Below are 18,575 nucleotides of genomic sequence, written 5' to 3'. Positions count from 1 at the left end.
CCCAACGTGAAAGAGAAATATCACCATCTGCGACTTGTATTGAAAAAAGTCACCTCATATTGGAAATATGGTGCTGGATCAATGAATGAAACATCTGGTAATCCAAGTGAACGAAAAATGCTGCATGTTTGCTGTGTTGACATGACTCTTTGTGAAAGATGGAGGGGGGACCATCTTAAATAAGCCCAGTGGGAGGAAAGGGGCTCTAGATCGTGATATTTAAATCTCGTCAAGCACATCTCTAATCCGGATTTTCAAGAAAATAATACCATCTAATATCCTGTAAGACAGCACTTTCCATGATTGCCATACCTGAGTAATGAAGCACAGACTCAGTAACACTATACAGGGTGTCAGATTAATTGCATGTCTGATAGTGTTTGCTCTATGGATGTATATTTTTGAATAGATAGCAGCAGTATTATGTATGCTGGCCAAGTGGACCAAACACGCATGCTGTGTTTTTTGAATCCACTAGCTCCTCAGGTGTAATAACTGTTGATATTCACCACAATCAGAAGGCAAAGAAGGTGATTATAATTTAAATACGGTTCAATTAATTAAAAAAAAAAAAAATCAATTGCAACAGGGCCTTTAATTTCAACCTGCAAATAATTATTTGAATTTTTTTATCATGAATGAAATAATAAATGCCTCATTTTGTTTTGTTTTCTATTTCTTTGTGTTAATTATTTTTCTGTGTCTATGTTTAATTGTCTCTTTATGTGTGTATTCATTCAGCAAGCTTTTACCAGGATCCAAACAGGACAGTTAAGATTTAAATACACGCCAAGTATGATATCTACACAGAAAAAAACAGAGGATTCTTCCATACAATTTAGAGACATAGAATTATGTTTCTTTCGAAAGTTTTTTTTTTGTAGGCAATGATTTCTAATCAAGGTTTCTCATCGCGATGGCTGGAATGCAAAACCTCCTGTCAAAAAAAACCCCACTTTTTTCAGGAAATGAAAAAAACGTTTCATTTGATTATAGTATTGTCTTTGTTAAAGATATTCAAGAATATTCTATTGTTCACAGGCTATATTTCCATGTTATAATTCAAAAATAAATAGCATGTATTTTTACCACTGACAATGCAGATAATTGCTTTTTTCCTATTTTTTTCTGCTTCATTGTGCACATAGGAGTTTTGTCATGTGACAATTATATAAAAAGAAAGGGTGAGATTATCTTGCAGGTAGACTGAAAATGTGGAGCCATCCCATTTCTCACTATTCAATGCAAAAACCCCAAATCGAAAAATATGCAGATAGGAGGTTTTGCATCCCAGCCATCGATATCATTTTTTTGTCGAAGTAATGCCCTTCCCGGCCACTAGGGGGCGCTGTGGCCACACGTACACCCGTGGATTTACCATAGAAGCAGCGGAGAGGAGTTTCCAGCGCGGAGGGAAGCATGGCCGCCTCCGTCAGGAAGGCAGCGCACGATATAGAAACTCGTAAGCGGACGGATGATGTGCTTTTGTTGGATGGAATCGACTTCAAGTCCCTGCTTCTGTCCCCGGCTGTGCTGGACGGGCTCTCCGCTGCGGGCTTCCAGAAACCCTCCCCGATCCAGATCAAGGCCATCCCGCTGGGCCGCTGCGGACTCGGTGGGTGCACCGGAACCGGTTCTGCAGGAAAAAATAAACCACTGAGAGATAAAATGAGAATAAAATCTAAATCTGGTGTTCATGTTGCGACACACCTGTTCACTTGCAACCCAAAGCGCTTCTTTGGGTTTTGTTTTGGAAGATCTCTGTCAATGGATCTGGATTGTATTTTAGATGAATTATTTGTTCTCGAGGGGCAATTTGGGGGGCACATGGGGTAACAGAATTACAATTTTGAATATCATGAACAAAATAATAATAAAAAAAGAGAATTACAATATATATATACACCCTGCTCAAAAAAATAAAGGGAGCACTAAAATAACACATCCTCGATCTGAAGGAATGAATGAAGTATTCTTATTAAACAGTTAAATAAAATAACACTAATTCTTTGTTCTCCACATTGTTTAATGTGCTGACAACAAAATCACACAGTAAGGATCAATGGAAATCAAATATATGAACCCAAGGAGTTCTGGATTTGGAGTCACACTCAAAATGAAAGTGGAAAAACACATCCGACGTTGATATAATGTCTTTAAAACAAGTCCAAATGAATGTTGCTTCCTAAGTGGACAGCTTGATTTCATAAAAGTGCGATTGACTTGTTACATTGAGTTGTTTAAACGCTCCCTTTATTTTTTTGATTTTATAAAAATAAATTGCTATAGAAAATTGTGCAAATTGTAATGACGCACTCTCTTCATTTATATAAACAATATATCTTGAGCCGCATAAATTGCACAGCTCTGCGGACGATGGTTGCCGGTTGCCGGTTGCCCTTCTCCTCTGGGATTTGCAGGCGACCAGAGGGGAGCCACTCGAAAGCCGGGTGTAAGATGCGGGACCGGCCTGCAAGGATCTTTTTGGCTATTTTTAATATTTGACTGACATTGAAGCAGGAGAGAGGTCTGAGGGGTTGGCCAATTATTTTGGAGCCGACCAAGGCGGTGCGCTCTAGGCGATTCCTGTCGCTATGGGTGATGGAACGGAACCAGCAGGTGAAGGAGAAGGTCGTTACGTTCTCAACGAAGGCATAACAGAACGTGGTGAAGACCTTCATGAATCTCCTTTTCAGATTTCTAAATGAGCCGAGGAATTGTTTCGAGTCTGATTTTTGCAAGAGTAGAATTGATCATCGCTCGGACAAATTCTGTCTGTTGAAGATCAACGAGACGGTATTTGTTTTTCTTCAAAATCTGGGAAACGGAGTTGACCTGTCATGACTGTTTCTCAGCCATGTCACATTCAGGCTGCAAAAATGTGGAAAATTTACTCCGGGACAAATGTTCTCCTTCATAATGAGAAACAACTCCACAACAACAACCAAAAAAAATGTGCTCACCTGACAGGATTCCACATCCTCTTGGATCCAGGATCAGCCTCAAAATACTGAGAAACAAGCCTGAAACACTGATTTTTTGATCAGCATTCCCTTTTTTGAAGTCTGCACTTAATTTGGCGTACAGAAGTTCACACATACAACTTCAGAAAAAAAAAAACCATTTGTGAGGTTAATACTTAAAACTGTAAACTGACATGTAATGTCTAATGAGCAAATCCAATTATAACCTTGACTTACCTTTTGGATTTTTAGGAATGACGGGAAGCCATCGAGATTAATTTTGAGTTTAAAAACAAATTGCTGTTTTTGTATTTGTTTGTTATTAATTGCATTGCATGTTAATTGCATATTAATTGCATAAATCACCAGTCCATCTGAAATACATCGACAAAATACATCGTCAATATAAATGCTGGGACTAAGTTCTGAAATTGATCACAAATGAGTAATTGAAACCTTTACCGTGACAGTCGGTAGAGAAATTAAAAAAAAAAATTGATACCTATAAAGAAATGCGGTTATCAAAGTATCAACCTGTATATGTTATTGCAATTTACAGGGTATGTCTCTATGAGTTCAGTTTGAAGAATGATTAAAATTCAATAATGTAGTTTCATTTAAAACATTTCAACCTCATCACAAATCAAAATAAAGCCGTCTGTCATTCTGTGTCTCAGAGAGAATGATGTTTGTGATACACGACAGCGAGAATCGTCACCATTGTTGACCCGCAGCTCGCAGACAATATCTCTGCACGATATTTTACTTTTAGGAAACCTCCCCGCAAGTATATAAATCTGCAAAAAAGCTTTGACGACACAATAAGAAAATAATTCATCCCCGAAGGGGCGCTCTGGCTGCATCCCACTTTCGGGTTGTGTTGTGGAAACACTCCCGCCAGCCGCTCTGCCGGCCAGACACGTTAATCACGGCAAACTGGAAGCGAACACCTGTTTGCAAGACGGATGCAAGCGTGAATCCGAGGTGTCTGATTTGATGCAGCAAATTGGGCTCTGGGATACGAAGAGTCATTATTCCGCCCAATCAGGTTCGATTGCGGAAGCCAAAATCGCCGTCCTAATTATTCCAGCAAATAGTGCAGCCCTACAGTGTCCCATCTGTTATTTCAGATCTCATCGTGCAGGCCAAGTCCGGCACTGGGAAAACATGCGTGTTCTGTACCATCGCCCTGGATTCTCTGATCCTGGAGAACTCTGCAACTCAGGTGTGCAACTCTCATTCCTATTATTCCGATTTATTTAAAGGCGCTCGGGTTGAAGAAGACCAGTCGGGTTGGAAAAATTGATTTCATTTTGAAGTTTATCTCCCTGCTCACTGTCGCCGCGAACAGATGGCCACGGGTGGTAATCACTTTTGTTTTGGCGGGTCTTAATCTGATGAGTTTAAGCTGCTCGGCGTCAGAAGTATCGATGAAAGTCTACAATTATTGATAAAGACAAGGTACATGAGTCCTGCTGATTATCGGGCCGCATTCTATTGCACTTTACTCTGATTGCTCCCAGCAGCTGTTTACCCTTAATCTGCTCTCGCTCAAATGCGGACGGTTATTGACATGGAGCTCCCGTCCGTCCCCCTGCAGGTTCTCGTACTGGCTCCCACACGCGAGATCGCGGTTCAGATCCACTCCGTGGTGATGGCCATAGGCTGCGCCATGGAGGGCCTGGAGTGCCACGTTTTCATCGGGGGACGGCCAGTGAGTCAGGACAAACTCCACCTGAAGAAGTGCCACGTAGCTGTTGGCTCACCTGGTAAAAGAGGGGACGGGGGAGCGGCGTCTTTAAATTGAATATTGAGACGGGTCCAGTAACAATGGCTAAAATTATTAACAAAAACAAACTTAACGTATTGGGGATTAAATGCACACCAATGAACACACTCCCATATGTCCAACAGCAGGTTTTGGAGATGGCTATCATGTAATTTTATTTCTCCGTCTAACGAACGGAATCTTGCAGTTACCTTTGCTTATCATACACATATATATGTATATATATATATATATATATATATATATGTGTGTATATATATATACACACACACACACATATATATGTATATTTATATACATATAAGTGTATATATGTGTATATGTATATACATATATGTGTATATGTATATATACACAGGTGTATGTATATACATATATACATGTGCGTATATATGTGTATATGTATGTATATATATGTGTGTAGATATGCATATATGTTATATTTGTGTAGAAGTATGAGTATATAAAGATGTGTATATATATGTGTGTGTGTGTGTGTATATATATATGAATGTCTATATACCTATATATGTAGATTATGTGTGTGTTAATATGTATGTATGTGTGTGTGTATATATGTGTATATGTATATACATGTCTATACATGAATATATGTATGTGTATACACGTGTGTATATATATTTTATATATTTATGGGTATATATTTTTTGTGTATATTTAATACGTACGCGTGTGTGTATATATTTGGTATATATTTGTGTGCGGGTGTGTGTGTGCTTGCGCGCGCTATGGTGCTATCACTATTCCATATCTTGCTTTTCTTTTGCAAGTCCATTAAATTAAGCCGCGAAACTAGTGTTTCTCTTACATTCTAGTTTTAAAGCCGACCAGTGAGCAGAGTTTCCGCAGCTAAATGCATCTACAATGCACAAAGTCGTCTTTTAAATTTATAAAAGTCATGACTATGGTACGTTGTTATGAACCCCAACCACCACCGCAGTGCAGAGAGGCGAGCACCATCGCTGGCTGGGGACTGTTCCCTTAAAAAGCATTAATAAGATAGTGATGCTTTAACAAAACTATCATGTTCATGTTGCCTTTGTGGAATATTCTGGGTCAACGTGTGTCCTGTGTACGTGTCGCAGGTCGCATCAAGCAGCTGATCGAGCTGGGCATGTTGTCCACCAACAGCATCAGATTATTCGTCCTGGATGAAGCTGACAAGCTGCTGGAGGAGGGAAGCTTCCAGGAGCAGATAAAGTATCATGACCGAATCATTATTCTCCTTCGCAATGCAGAGATTGACCTTGACCAGCGTGCATATATTGATTCATCTTTTAAGTGATTCGTATGAGTGAAATAGCGTGGAAGCGCGCCGAGCGCGAGCTGAAACTGACCAAAAACCTTCTCCTCCTCGTGTACAGCTGGATTTTTTCTTCTCTGCCGGACAACAAACAGATGCTGGCACTTTCCGCCACCTACCCAGAATCCCTCGCTCAGCATCTCACTCGCTACATGCGAGAGCCGACATTTGTCCGACTCAATCCCAAAGACATGGGCCTCAAAGGTGACTCAAAATGCAGAAAACCGACACTAATGATGTCTCTAGTGATAATAACATGATTGTTAGTATTATTTGTGTACAGTTGAACATTATGCTGATTATAGATACTTCAAACAAAGGGTACGTTTCGGGTATCGTGAAATATGAAAAAGTACCGTTTGTAAAGCTGACCCTCAATGAAGTTAGACTTTTTCTTCAGATGTGGTTATTGTTTTGCTGTCCGGCAGGCTTGAAGCAGTATTACAAGCTGGTGCAGTCCCACCCGCTGCCCCACAAGTCTTTCCAGGAGAAGGTTCAACACTTGCTGGAGCTGTTCGGCAAAGTACCGTTCAACCAAGCCTTGGTTTTCTCCAACCTGCACACCAGGTGAGCTGTGATCGACGTTCGCCCTCGGCTTCTGCATTTCATGTTTTTACGCTTTAATCTAATTCTCACACGTCTCGTGTTTTCCATCTGCAGGGCTCAGCATTTGGCAGAAATCCTTTCCTCCAAAGGTTTACCGGCTGTTTGTATCTCAGGTGGGATTTGGAAGCGATGCGTTCGCTGATTGTATTCAAGTAATGACATAAAATAGCCATCAATTCATCAGGCAATTATTATTAATCGGAGGAAATTGATGGTTACGCGGTATTACATTAAGCTCTGCTGCATTTTTTACTTGTAATTTTCTCTCATAGTCTGATCCTCGAGGCCACGTAACTTGTCATGAGCAAATCACATTTCACAGAAATATTTCTAAGACTAAGGAGAAAATAATTTGCTTGGAAATGATTTATGTACCAGTAAGACAGTATTCCAAATGCGGGCGTAGATTATCCGTTATTGTGTGAGATTTCAGCGTGTGTGTGTTTCTGTGGCTGTTGCAGGCGGTCTGAGTCAAGACCAAAGACTGGAGGCGATGTCAAAACTGAAGCAGTACCAATGCAGGGTGCTAATATCCACCGACCTGGTGAGGTGCGCCGTCTCTCAAGTCCGTGATCGCCGTCGCCTTTTCATTTGTGTTGTTTATGTTTTTTTTTTTTTTTCCCTTCCTTTCGGTAAGACCTCCAGGGGGATCGATGCGGAGAAAGTGAACTTGGTGATAAACCTGGACGTGCCGCAGGACTGGGAGACCTACATGCACCGCATTGGCCGGGCCGGGCGTTTCGGTTGGTTCCCCGCAACAGTTTATTTATAGCAGAAATCACTGTCAGAAGTAGTGGAGGGTTTGAACATGTGTCTTTTACACCTCATCACTTTGCCCCGTAGAACAGATGGGCCATGACAGCGAGCAGCAGCAGAGCTTGTGTGGGAGGGAAGGTTGTTCCGCTATTGATGGATTTATCCTCTACTTGGTCCCAATATGAAAAAAAAAAAGCTTTTTGTCAGATGTACTCAGGCTTGGTGAAAAGGAGAAATAAGGAATTGATATACAGTGATCCCTCGCTATAACGCGGTTTACTTTTCACGGTTTTGCTACTTCACGGATTTGCGTCGTGCATTGTGTTCTGCATTCCGATTGGCTAAAAAGTCACTCCGCTTCTTCTCTACCTGTGCGTCAATAACATTGCAGTTTAATATGTACACGTATGTAAAACAGCTTGCCAAATTTACATTACATACGTGCAAATTCTCTTGCAATTTCGAGTTTCTCTAAAACCCGTTGACAAAACGCTCTGGACTGATAAAAGCACCTTGCAGGGCCCAAAAGGCAGCGGAAGATGGTATCTATCGCGGATAAAGTTAAATTTCTGGACATGCAAAGGGAAGGTAAAAGCTATGCGGCTGTAGGTCGGCATTACGGAATTAATGAATCTTCCCATCGTTCCGTAAAGAAAGAAGAAAAAAACATAAGGACCGCAGCAGCAATGTATAATAGAGTATTTAATCGTAAAATAATTGTAAAAAAAAAATTAAGGTTTCTACTTCACGGATTTTGCCTATCACGGGTTCTTTTTGGAACGTAACCCCCGCGAAAAACAAGGGTATACTGTATTATCAGTAAGGTCATATTAGATGGGATATTTTTGATATGAATACGCATCACGATACCTAATCAGCACTGAACTCAATTGAAGAGTATCTCCAGAAAGCAGCATTTGCAGTTTATCTATTGTGTCCATTTTGTCATCGTTGCTTCAGTGCAGTTCTTCTCCCATCGCAGGCACTCAGGGCCTGGCTGTGACTTACTGTTGCCACGGTGAAGAGGAGAACAAGATGATGGCCATCGCTCAAAAGTGCGGCTTGAGTTTGTCTGAGTTACCATGTGAGTTTCAGCTACATTTGAAAGCATTTCACTGAAAATATGGAAATGTTTTCCAGCCTCATCTGTCATCCGTCCTTTCAGCCACCATAGAGCCGGGGCTGATGGAGGAGCCGTGTGACTGGGACGTTTGCAGCGAGGCTTCGGCCTCAGGTCTCCAAGCGCAGCTGTTTTCCAGAGCGAAGACGGAAAGGCGGAGCAAGGCCGATTCACCAGCGGTGAAAGAAGAAGTCCCGGAGCGTAGCATCCAGCGAAAGCCGAAGAAGTCCTATATTGGCGACACGGCGGAAGCTCAGGGAGCCAAGGAGGAGCCAAGAAAGGAGTTTGTCACAAAAATTCCCCGCCCGGGGTGCCACTCCCCGCCAGCGCCGACTCGTAAGGAGATGCAAGACGCCCTGCCCAAGATCCCCCCTCTCAGCTCATTCAAGAGCCACACACAGGAGTTCATGACCTTTCAAGAGGCCGAGCGAGACTTCTGGGCTTTCATAACCACGGGACTGGGGAGATCCGTGGAGGTCATCAGGCGGTTCGGAGGACAGGAGGCGGACGACGGTTGCGATGGACACAGCGAGTCCATCACACTTCACGATGACGGAGTTCACGGTCTCTCGCTGAACCGCGGAACTTGGAATTCCGAGCTCACGCCTCCAAAATCACCGGCCCGTTCGTCGGGGTCTCTATCAGATATGGAGGAGGAGCAGCGGGATGAAACGGCGAGCCAGTCAGAAATTAAGCAAAAAGGTGGCGATGCATCTGTTGCTCAGACGGACGTCCGGCGTATACTCCCCGTCGCAGAACAGAGGTCGGACGCGACTGACCCTCAAATGTTTCATCCGTCCAAAACGAATCAGCGGACCGACGGCGGTGCGGCGGCTCGGCCGGATTACCGGGAAGCGAGCTGGCGAAGCGATCCGGCGGCCAAATCGCAGAGCGGCAGAGGTGAAAACCGAAAGACGAAAGCATGGGAGCGAGGGGGCGGTAAGGTTTCCGAGAAGAGCGGAAAGGGGCGAAAGAAGAAAAGCGTCGACGTCGACGATGAGGAGAATGAGCGGTCCGCGGAAGCGTACTGGAGGGCCTGCTACAGAGCCTGGGAAGATTACTACGCGTCCGCCTCGCCTTTCCAAGACCAGCGTTACCGGGGTTACTACGACGCAGCTCACCACTGGATGGCGGCCTATCGGATGAACGCCGTTTACATGGAGGAGCTACTGAAGGACTGATATACGGACCGAGTTTGATCGGGAGCGGACCATGAATGAGTTTCTTGCACTTGGATTTAATTTGATTATTGTGCGACTTTTTCCACAGCGTACCCCGTGTCACTTTCTTTTCTAATAAATACAAATTAGGGTCACATCAATTTCATCTGCACCATTTATTCCTAAATTATACTTAAACATCTTCCTGCAAGCTCTGTTGGAAATTGCTTTTTTTTTTTTTTTCTCCCTTTTTGATCCCAGGCAGCCACATCATTAGTCAAACGTCTAACCTGGTGCTGGAGAAGGTGGGCAAAACCGCAATTTAGTGAGGTAAAGAGTGGAAGGGCAAGGCAAGGCAAGGTCAGACAACTCCACACACGCTTGTGATTGCAGCCCAATCAACCGCCTCCATTCAGCCAATCACCGCTTGACAACACAAAAGAAAAGCCCTTGAATGAATTATTTTCTCCAGGGGGCCACCCGCCCCCTGCTCCAGCTATTTTTATTTCACCAGCTGTAGCATTTCCAGTTCATTTCAAATATGAGCAGCACGTAGATGCGGACTGGACCCAGACGAACGCTTGTTTGAGATTTACATATCGCAGGAGGAAGCGATAGGATGATGGACGGGAACCGCACAGCCGCGCCGCAGGACACCGACCTGTTCCTCGTGTTCAACTGCACGGTTCTGACTTTCACCCTAGTCCTGGGTTTGCCCGGGAACCTGTGGGTGTGTTGGGTGGTTTTCCGAACCAAGACCCTGCGGACTTGCAACAACGCGTTGCTGGTCAGCCTGGCCGGTAGTGACATTCTCAAGTGCTCCGTGGACACGCCGCTCCTGATGCTGTCTGTCCTGCGCTGCGGCGGCGCCGGCCGGGCGTGGGTGTCGGTGCGCGTCCTGCAGCGGTTCACCTATGCGCTGTGCAGCTGCGTGCAGCTCCTCACGCTGGTCAGCATCAGCGTGGAGCGCTTCCAAGCCATCGCCTTCCCCTTCCACACGGAGAGGAGGAGGGCGAGGGTCCGCCTGTGGATCCTCTCCGTCTGGGCGTGCGGCCTCGTCCTGGCTCTCGCCTCGCTGGCCCTCTCCGAGAAGTCGGCGTTTTCCATGCTGTGCCGACGCGGCGGCGAGCGTCCTTGGGATTCGGACCCTTTCGGAGCCTGCGTTCTGGTCCCGCTGTGGGGGTTGTCGCTGACGGTGATCACCATCCACTACGGGCGGATCTTCAGGGTTGTGAGGCATCACCGAAAGAAGATGTTCCGGCGGGGGATCCGGGTGATGCCGACCGTGTCGAGCCTCGCCTGGGTTCAGGGGTCGGCGGCGCCCCCGGGTTCCTACGTGCCTCTGCCCGCCGTGAGCTCCGGGAGCCCGCCGCCGGCCCGCAGGACGCTCCTCCTGCTGGCCGAGGACAGAGTGGCGTGCGGCGACGTCAGACCCGTCGGACCCGTTTGTCTGCTGACCCCGGGGGCCAGGGAGCGGGCCAAGAAGCAGATGGAGGGGAAACTGGCCAAACGATTCGGCTACATCATCATCGCCTTCACTCTGTTCTGGGTCCCCATGGTGGTGATTTTGTTGATGAAGGTCGCCAAGACGTGGCGGGACACCGGCGGAGTGAGTCGGATGATTTCCACCTTCGGTGCTTCTTCTGCTCCCGACCAATAATATAAATTTCAATTCTTCGCTGTGGAAAGTGTTACCAGGGTTTTTCTAGGCTCTCAAATTGTTTCAATCCAGGAGACCCCCCTCCCCCCGCCCCCCTTCATTCTGGCATCGGTCAAACTCCTGAATCGCAAAGATTGGATTTAAACTTTTTCAGCCCGAATACTATTTTTCATTGAAACCTGCTTCTCCTGGGGCCCTGGATCGATCTTTGCAAACTATGTGTGGAGTTTGCGTGTTCTCCCCGTGTCTGCATGGGTTTCCTTTGGGTTCTCTAGCTTCTTCCCAGTCCAAAAACATGCGGCAGGTTAATTGGAAAAAAATTTGGAAAACTGCCCGGAATGGGTGAATGATTCTCCATCTGTATCGGTTGCCCTGGTGATTGTCCACCTCTCGCCCGATGACAGGATGGATGGATGGACCTGCTTCTTCTTTAGGGCTGCCTCCTTCTTCAGGAGTCTCCACAGCCAATCCTCTTCTTGTCCTCTTTGCCGTCATCCATAAATCTCCTCTCTGGCCTTCTTCTCGGCTTCCTGCCCGGCAGGTCCGGCCTCATCCTCCTTCTACCCAGATCTTCAACATGTCAGAACCATCTCAGCCTGACTTTATCTCCATAACGGCTAACGTGTTACTGATTCATTCATTCGTTATCTGCACCGCCTATCCTGCACCAGGGACCTTGTTGCTGTGAGACAGACGTGCTAAGCATTGCACCGCCCTAATGTGTTCTTTTTCCCAGAAATTAACGTCACCAAATTAAATATTAAATAACGTTAATAGCATTTCTGTACTTTTAAAGTACACTTTAATAATTTATTGCAAACCTCTGCGCAGTGTAAGAACCGTGGCTTCAATCAATATTGACGAAAAATCTTTTTTTTTTTTTTTTTTTTTCCCCCCTAAAGCTCTGCGGGGAAAATGGTAAAATACATCCTTGTTCTGTTTTGCATTTCTCACAGCTGCTGATGGAGCTGGAGACGTCTGCCATGGCGCTGACCTGTGTCCAGGCGGCAGCAGATCCCTTCATCTACACTTTGGTCACTCGGCAGTTTCGCTCCGAACTCAAGAAGATGGTCTCCTCCTTCCGACCTTGCCCGCTGAAACTCACATGCTGACCACGCCGCCGCTGCGTCTTCAGGACTCTGATTCTGAAGCGGATGAGGAACAAGAGCCCAAAGGATTTGCATTTGTGGCAGATATAGATGTTTTTATCAGGCGGTTTCACAGTCGGGACACAAGACAAGGTCATAAATAATATTCAGCACGTGACAAGATACGCACAGCAGAAGTCTCAACATCGACAGGTGGCATAGGAGGGCAAAGCAAAAAGTGAGAGGAGAATCGACTCAGCTTGGAAAAATCAAAAAGACGGAAGAAGTTACATAACAGAGGTTAACACAATCACAGACCTGCAAGAAAGAAAAGTCAATCCTTTGACATGTTGAGCGCAAGGACACGTATATAATCATCTAAACGGTGTCGTTTGAAGGCGCAGCAGACACGAAACCTGTCTCACCACAGGGAAGCGGTAAATAAATCACGTTTTAATCACAGTCTCAGCAAAGAAAAATACAGGTGTGGGGGGGCGGGGGGGGACCTCACTTGTGCCGTCACCCATGTCTGCCCGGTCATAGCCTGGAGATTTCGGTCGATGCTGTGGATATGAAGTCAATGTCTTGAACCTCACTTTGAGAAAAAAACAAAACAAAACTAAAACATAAATTAAAGGAAAAAGCTCTGCCTGTCTGTGCTTGTCATTATTTTTATTCTTTTTTTTTTTTTTAAATCCTGGTAAATTCGCGCACAATTTGACTAAAACACTGATACTGGAGCTAGGCAGCTGCTGTCATTAAGTGCATACTTACCAGAAATAGTACTATTTCGCTACTAGGAGTACTGGAGGTAAAACACATCCTTTACCAACTCTAGAGTTTTTTTTTTCTTTTTGGCTTTCCTTGGGTTGATACTGTTTTCAGGATCGGTGAGAAGGGATGGACAGGGGGTTCAAATTGATTTGGTAACAGTATGCTATATATCACCAGCTGTACTGGCTGTTTTTTTATTTTTATTTTTTAATTTTTTTTTTCTGTAAGTCTCAGTACAAATGCTTGTGTAAAACCTGCTAAGCTCCCCCCCCCCGCAAAGTGTCATGATAATAGTTTTACTCTTAAAAAAAAAAAAACAAACAAAAAAAGACGATACATTTTGTTCTGCTGCTAATTTTGTTTTAAGACAGTCTATTTCTACAGAAAAAAAGAGAAAAAAATATATTTATATTGCACATCAGCTACATATGAGCAGGCATAACATTAGATCGATGCCAGAGTTGTCTTTCAACTATAATATTGTTTTAATATACTGGTGTATCTCTAGCCCTGTCTGTGTGCTCTTGATCAATGTTGTAATTCATCTACATGAAGCAGAAGTGGGTGTTGGGTCGACGGGCGATGGAGCCTCCCTGCTACGACGCTCTCGCACACCTACAGACGGACCCGACTCCCGTCCTGAGCTGCTGGACTCAGAATGACATTCAAGAGGGGGGGAAAAAAAGGTCAACTGGGAGACATCAGTTAAGAGGTTTAGCGGAGCGATGAAGGTCACTGTCCAGAGATACAAAGGCGAACCTTTACGGCCTTTGATGAGGAGTGTTTCTATAGTTACACGACGGGCCGAGAGAGTTTCTGGAGACAGAGATCCGTGTTTTGCTCGTCCAAGGTCCTCCGCGTCTCGGCGGTCACCGATACAACAGGTGTCCCTGCGTTTAAATTCTCCAAAAGATAACGGAAAAAAAAAAAAAAATTTTTTTTTGAACACCAAGAAAGACGAAAAGTACAAACACCGAATTTTCTAACCACACAGAGTACATATATACCCAACAACTTTGAAAAATGCCCACTGATTCGGGGGAAGAAAAAACGTCGACAGCTAGAAAGACTACCGAAAGCATACTGTTGTTCACACAGGAGGTAGGAATACAACGGGACAACGACGAGAGAGAGAGAGGAAAACGGAAAGAGGAGAGATGGGAGAGAAAGAGAAAGAGAAAGAGAAAGAGAAAGAGAAAGAGAAAGAGAAAGGGAAAGAGAAAGAGAAAGAGAAAGAGAGTTAACGTGAGGACAGCTTCACTGGTTCTGCCAGACGATGGTCAAATATTACAAAATATTCTATTAACAATATTCACAAAGAACTTGGGCTCAGAGCAGATTAGTGTCAGAAATTCTCAGCAGATGCCTTGTGCTTTCAATAGTGTTAATTTGAATTTATATGTATTTATATGAATTTATTATTTATTTCATTTATTTATTTTTTTGGTGTCACGGTGATACAATTGAGATTGTTGAGGTCCGTTGGGCAAAGAGAGCCAAAAGAGAAAAGAACGAGGGATAACTTGAATAAAGTAAAAGTAAGTAAAATAACATAAGATAAAATTAAAATAAATAAAATTAAATTAAACAAAAATTATTTCAGCAGAACAGGCACAAGTTGTGTGAAAAGGCTTGTAGCTGAGAATTTTTGGACAGAAATGTGAACAACGAACCCCTCGGAGCGGTAGCTAGTCAAATATACCAGATACTGAGCCATAGAGACGTTTACATATTGAAACGCACGTTTCCAAATTAACTGAGACAAACACTTTCATTCATACACACACATACATACATACACTCGTATCTAAGCACACACATCCTATCCAAAATGTCACAAATCCTCTATCTAGCAAAAATACACACAGACTATCATTCATAAACAGGAATTCCATTGGCCATCACAGACACGCCTACCATATGTCACTTTAATAGAATATTTCACTCAACTGGAATAACATTGAACCTAAAGAGGAATGGGGATATATCACTGTGTGTGTTTGTGTGTGTATGTATATATATATATATATATATCTATCTATATATATATGTATATGTGTATATACATATATACACATTTACACTTATATATAAAGTATCAACAGTTGTGTGACACAAAACCAAGGGTGTTTTAATATCACTGTAAAGTAATTTCGATTATGTTTGATGTGTTTTTTTTTTCTCTAACTTTTGGAGATTTCCTTCATTCTACTTATATTTCCTGCTTTAAAACAGGGGGAAAGAAAAGTCAAGCTGCAGTTGCTCAAATCATAAAAAAGGTGCTTTGTGCTAAGATACACGACCGACTCTGGGAACTCCGCAGGCGGGAGGTATACCGTACTCACTGTACTCTTATTTCCTGCTCTTTCACCTGCATTCACACACTCGCACACACACACACACACACACATATACATGCCAACCATGAACAAGAAGGTACTGTTATCTAAAAGCCATCTCCCTTCTGGAAAGGGAGTCCATGTGGTTGCGGTACATGGCCAGCAGAGGGCAGGTCCACCACGGATTCTGAACGCTTCCTCCATCATTCCCAGTCCTCCTCTGTCCCTCGAGTCCGTCTCCATTAGTCTTAATCTGTCTTTCCGCGCGACGTGTGCCTTTACAGTGCGGACACTTTCACAACGTTCTGGTGGATCGGACCCGCTGGCAGATGAGCGTCGCCCTCCGGCGTTGTCACCGGTGGCGTGGGGATGCTGATGATTGCCGTGGTGATCTGGCTGCCCTGGCAGTTGAGGGGCGCTGGCTCGTCCACACGCATGTTCAGACTGGAGCGGCTACGAGAAAGTTAAAACAAACAGAAAAGTTATTTGTGAATGATTTCCCCGAGAGTTTGAAACCGCGAGTGTGCGTTCCAGGGTTACGTCAGCTGCGGAGAAGAGGGAGAGAAGAGGGAATCATAGGATTCTTGGCTGTGGAGAAGTAATTCAAGAAGATGTTCATATTGCAAAAGCGCAGTGCTTAATGGGACGGTGCCTGACTTGTTATCTCAGCACCAGAAACGGATATGAAAGTTTCATTTTCCACCGAAATTGTTTGATTTCGAGATGAAAGTTTATTTTTTAACACCGTTCGCGGTGCAGAAGGGGGCAGCTGTCGAGGCTGCAATTGTGCCAGCCGAAGCAAAAACATTATTGGGGGCTAGCGCTGGAAAATAAGCCGAAAAACAACACACAAACACACACACGCACTCTGCAGTTCAATAGAGATTTCTGCTTTTCAAACAAGTGACTGCAGAAGTAAACATCAGCAGATCTGAGTGCTGCACAAGGGTAGGGGATTAGGCCCAAGCTAAACACAAGCAAATATTTAAAAAAAAATTGCCTGAAAAGCAGCCACTAGGTTAAAAATGTCTGCATTGAGGATCTTCCAGATATAAACACATCCATTGAGAACCTGAAGAAACAGTAAGTAAGTATTTTTGTGAAGTATGAGTAAATTAGCACCCTAATTTCCGGACTCTAAACCACAACTTTTTTCAAACGCTTTGAACGTCACGGCTCAAACAATGATACGGATAATTTATGGATTTTTTTAGGCTTACGAGCTTCATGCCGCCAAAGCATTTAGCCTCGTGACATGGGACCAATGAAATTGCAGTGAAATTCTGGGTCCGTTCAATTCCGACACTGAAGAAGACCACTTTAACGGTTTTAGTTTGCAGGAGGAAGATGGAGATAGCAATCAGCTGGAGTAGGACAAAGCGGGGATAGAAAATGGATGGATGGATGGACTTTTCCTCGTGTTATTTATTATTAATCTTTTTCATCAGCCGTGTTACAGGCGCTGTTCGGAAAAAAGCATTTCCAGTAGGTATTTGTGCTAGTTACCGGTATGTATTTAATTAAAGTAAAAAAAAAAAAAGTTTCTGTGTAAGTGTCTCATGTTACAACGTTCGACACAATTGCGACCTATATATGCACACACATATTTGTTTGTTCATTTTTAGCCGATGCGGCTTATATTCAGGTAGTCCGAAAAATGGATGGATGGACTTTTCCTTGTGCTTTTTATTATTTATTATTTTATTTGCTCATTTAATTTATTATTTATTATTTATTATTTATTAAGCTTTTTTTTTATTACAGGCACTGTTCGGAAAAAAGCATTTCCAGTACGTATTTGTGGATGTTACCGGTATGTATTTATTTGAGTAAAAAAAAGTGTTTACAATTTGGACACCTGTGTCTTATAGACAAGTAAGGCCTATACATATACACACACATTTATTTGTTCATTTCTACTCGGTGAGGCTTATATTGAGGTGCGCTAGACCAGAAAATCTGGTAAGTAAATATATTATTCATATTGATGACATATAAATATTTCAAAATATCTTTACAAGGTCATGTGCAAGATCCCGTCAGACATAGCGGGAGCTCTCGGACGCCGCCCGTGTTTTCTGGGCCTACCTGGTGCTGAGGGGCTGGATGTGGATGGTGCTCAGCTCCTGCAAGCCTTGGTGGTGTGCGTGTGTGTGTTTCAAAGGCTGCATGTGTGCTGGGGCGCTGGCGTTCGGTAAAGGGGTGTGATGCTTCTTGCTCCGGCGGGTGCAGCACGTGCCCGTCACGCCGTCTTGGCTAGAGAGGGAGGGGCTTCGGGACGGGTAATTTTGCAGCCCCGCCTCCAAGTAGCTCTGCTGGTAATACTGCTCGTCCACAAACTCGTGGTTCTAGCACAACCAGCGAAGGGGAGAGGACACACACACAGATGTGACATTTACAACATTAATTATTTTCCGTTTTACAGCCAGAGCCAATGATTGTGCAGAGAGTGAATATTTTGGACGCATGTCCACATATCTGCATCTAACTGATAGTTGATGTGATAGAACTTGGCTGTGAATCATTTTCCAAAGTAAATGGCGCTTAAAACAGTTACAATCAATATTTTTTAAAAGGCAACACAGGATTTATCGTAGCAAACGGTGTTGATCGAAGCGATGAAGCCAGAAGTATCACTTAGCTTCAGAGGAGACTTTAAGTGACAAGCTCTGACTGTAGTTTTTATTCCAAGGGTTCACTGACAGGCAGTCAATATTGGACTGATTTCAGGAGGGAGATGCAACTTGAAAGGTTGTTTTCACGTCTACACTTGCCGCATCACATCAGACGCTCGTATCAGTGTTCTATGCCGACCTGCTCCCCTTCAGCTCCCAACCCCCCCGAAGAAGAATATTCCTAGTTTTATTTTTACGATTAAAAACAAACATTGTGCAGCAGAAGTTTGGACGTGTGCGGGACACGATGCTACGATGGACTGCTCAGGCCCATCTTTTTACCGCGCTGATGCCCAAGATCAGGTTAGGCACCAAGTTAGG

The 18,575-nt window shown here is 43.9% G+C and overlaps 3 protein-coding genes across 5 annotated transcripts in view; 2 read left to right on the top strand and 1 right to left on the bottom strand.

Annotated features, from left to right (window-relative positions):
* Positions 1–1,394: 1,394 nt before the first annotated feature.
* Positions 1,395–9,879, top strand: ddx20 (DEAD (Asp-Glu-Ala-Asp) box polypeptide 20). The gene is made up of 11 exons (XM_086141435.1): positions 1,395–1,615; positions 4,094–4,188; positions 4,564–4,732; positions 5,859–5,973; positions 6,138–6,280; positions 6,505–6,643; positions 6,737–6,795; positions 7,144–7,226; positions 7,320–7,425; positions 8,421–8,522; positions 8,604–9,879. Exons 1-11 carry the CDS (start codon positions 1,420–1,422, stop codon positions 9,737–9,739), a joined length of 2,343 nt encoding a protein of 780 aa, XP_085997561.1. The 5' UTR covers positions 1,395–1,419; the 3' UTR covers positions 9,740–9,879.
* On the top strand, positions 9,865–13,571 carry LOC147214432 (orexin/Hypocretin receptor type 1-like). The gene is made up of 2 exons (XM_086141440.1): positions 9,865–11,327; positions 12,335–13,571. The coding sequence occupies exons 1-2, from the start codon at positions 10,338–10,340 to the stop codon at positions 12,488–12,490; spliced, it is 1,146 nt and encodes a 381-aa protein (XP_085997566.1). The 5' UTR covers positions 9,865–10,337; the 3' UTR covers positions 12,491–13,571.
* Positions 12,568–18,575, bottom strand: part of LOC147214431 (A-type voltage-gated potassium channel KCND3-like) — a 110,601-nt gene continuing 104,593 nt past the window's right edge. For all 3 annotated transcript variants that reach the window (XM_086141437.1, XM_086141436.1, XM_086141438.1), the window contains 2 exons: positions 17,668–17,927; positions 12,568–16,032 (listed from right to left, as the gene is read on the bottom strand). In XM_086141437.1, the coding sequence (XP_085997563.1) occupies positions 15,858–16,032; positions 17,668–17,927 (435 nt within the window). In that variant the 3' untranslated portion in view covers positions 12,568–15,857. The remainder of the gene's footprint in view (positions 16,033–17,667; positions 17,928–18,575) is intronic.

Source organism: Fistularia commersonii, chromosome 34 (genome assembly GCF_037954325.1).
Source record: "Fistularia commersonii isolate RoL2024-O1a breed Wild chromosome 34, RoL_Fcom_v1.0, whole genome shotgun sequence".
NCBI classification, from domain to species: domain Eukaryota; kingdom Metazoa; phylum Chordata; class Actinopteri; order Syngnathiformes; family Fistulariidae; genus Fistularia; species Fistularia commersonii.
This window is presented reverse-complemented; position numbering and strand designations above follow the sequence as displayed.

Excerpts from the sequence above, each read along its gene's own strand:
- ddx20 (XM_086141435.1), top strand. The coding sequence starts at position 1,420 with ATGGCCGCCTCCGTCAGGAAGGCAGCGCACGATATAGAAACTCGTAAG. Across the intron at positions 1,616-4,093 it reads GCTGGGCCGCTGCGGACTCG|ATCTCATCGTGCAGGCCAAG; the intron begins GTGGGTGCACCG and ends CTGTTATTTCAG. Across the intron at positions 8,523-8,603 it reads GAGTTTGTCTGAGTTACCAT|CCACCATAGAGCCGGGGCTG; the intron begins GTGAGTTTCAGC and ends CCGTCCTTTCAG.
- LOC147214432 (XM_086141440.1), top strand. The coding sequence starts at position 10,338 with ATGATGGACGGGAACCGCACAGCCGCGCCGCAGGACACCGACCTGTTC. Across the intron at positions 11,328-12,334 it reads CGTGGCGGGACACCGGCGGA|CTGCTGATGGAGCTGGAGAC; the intron begins GTGAGTCGGATG and ends CATTTCTCACAG.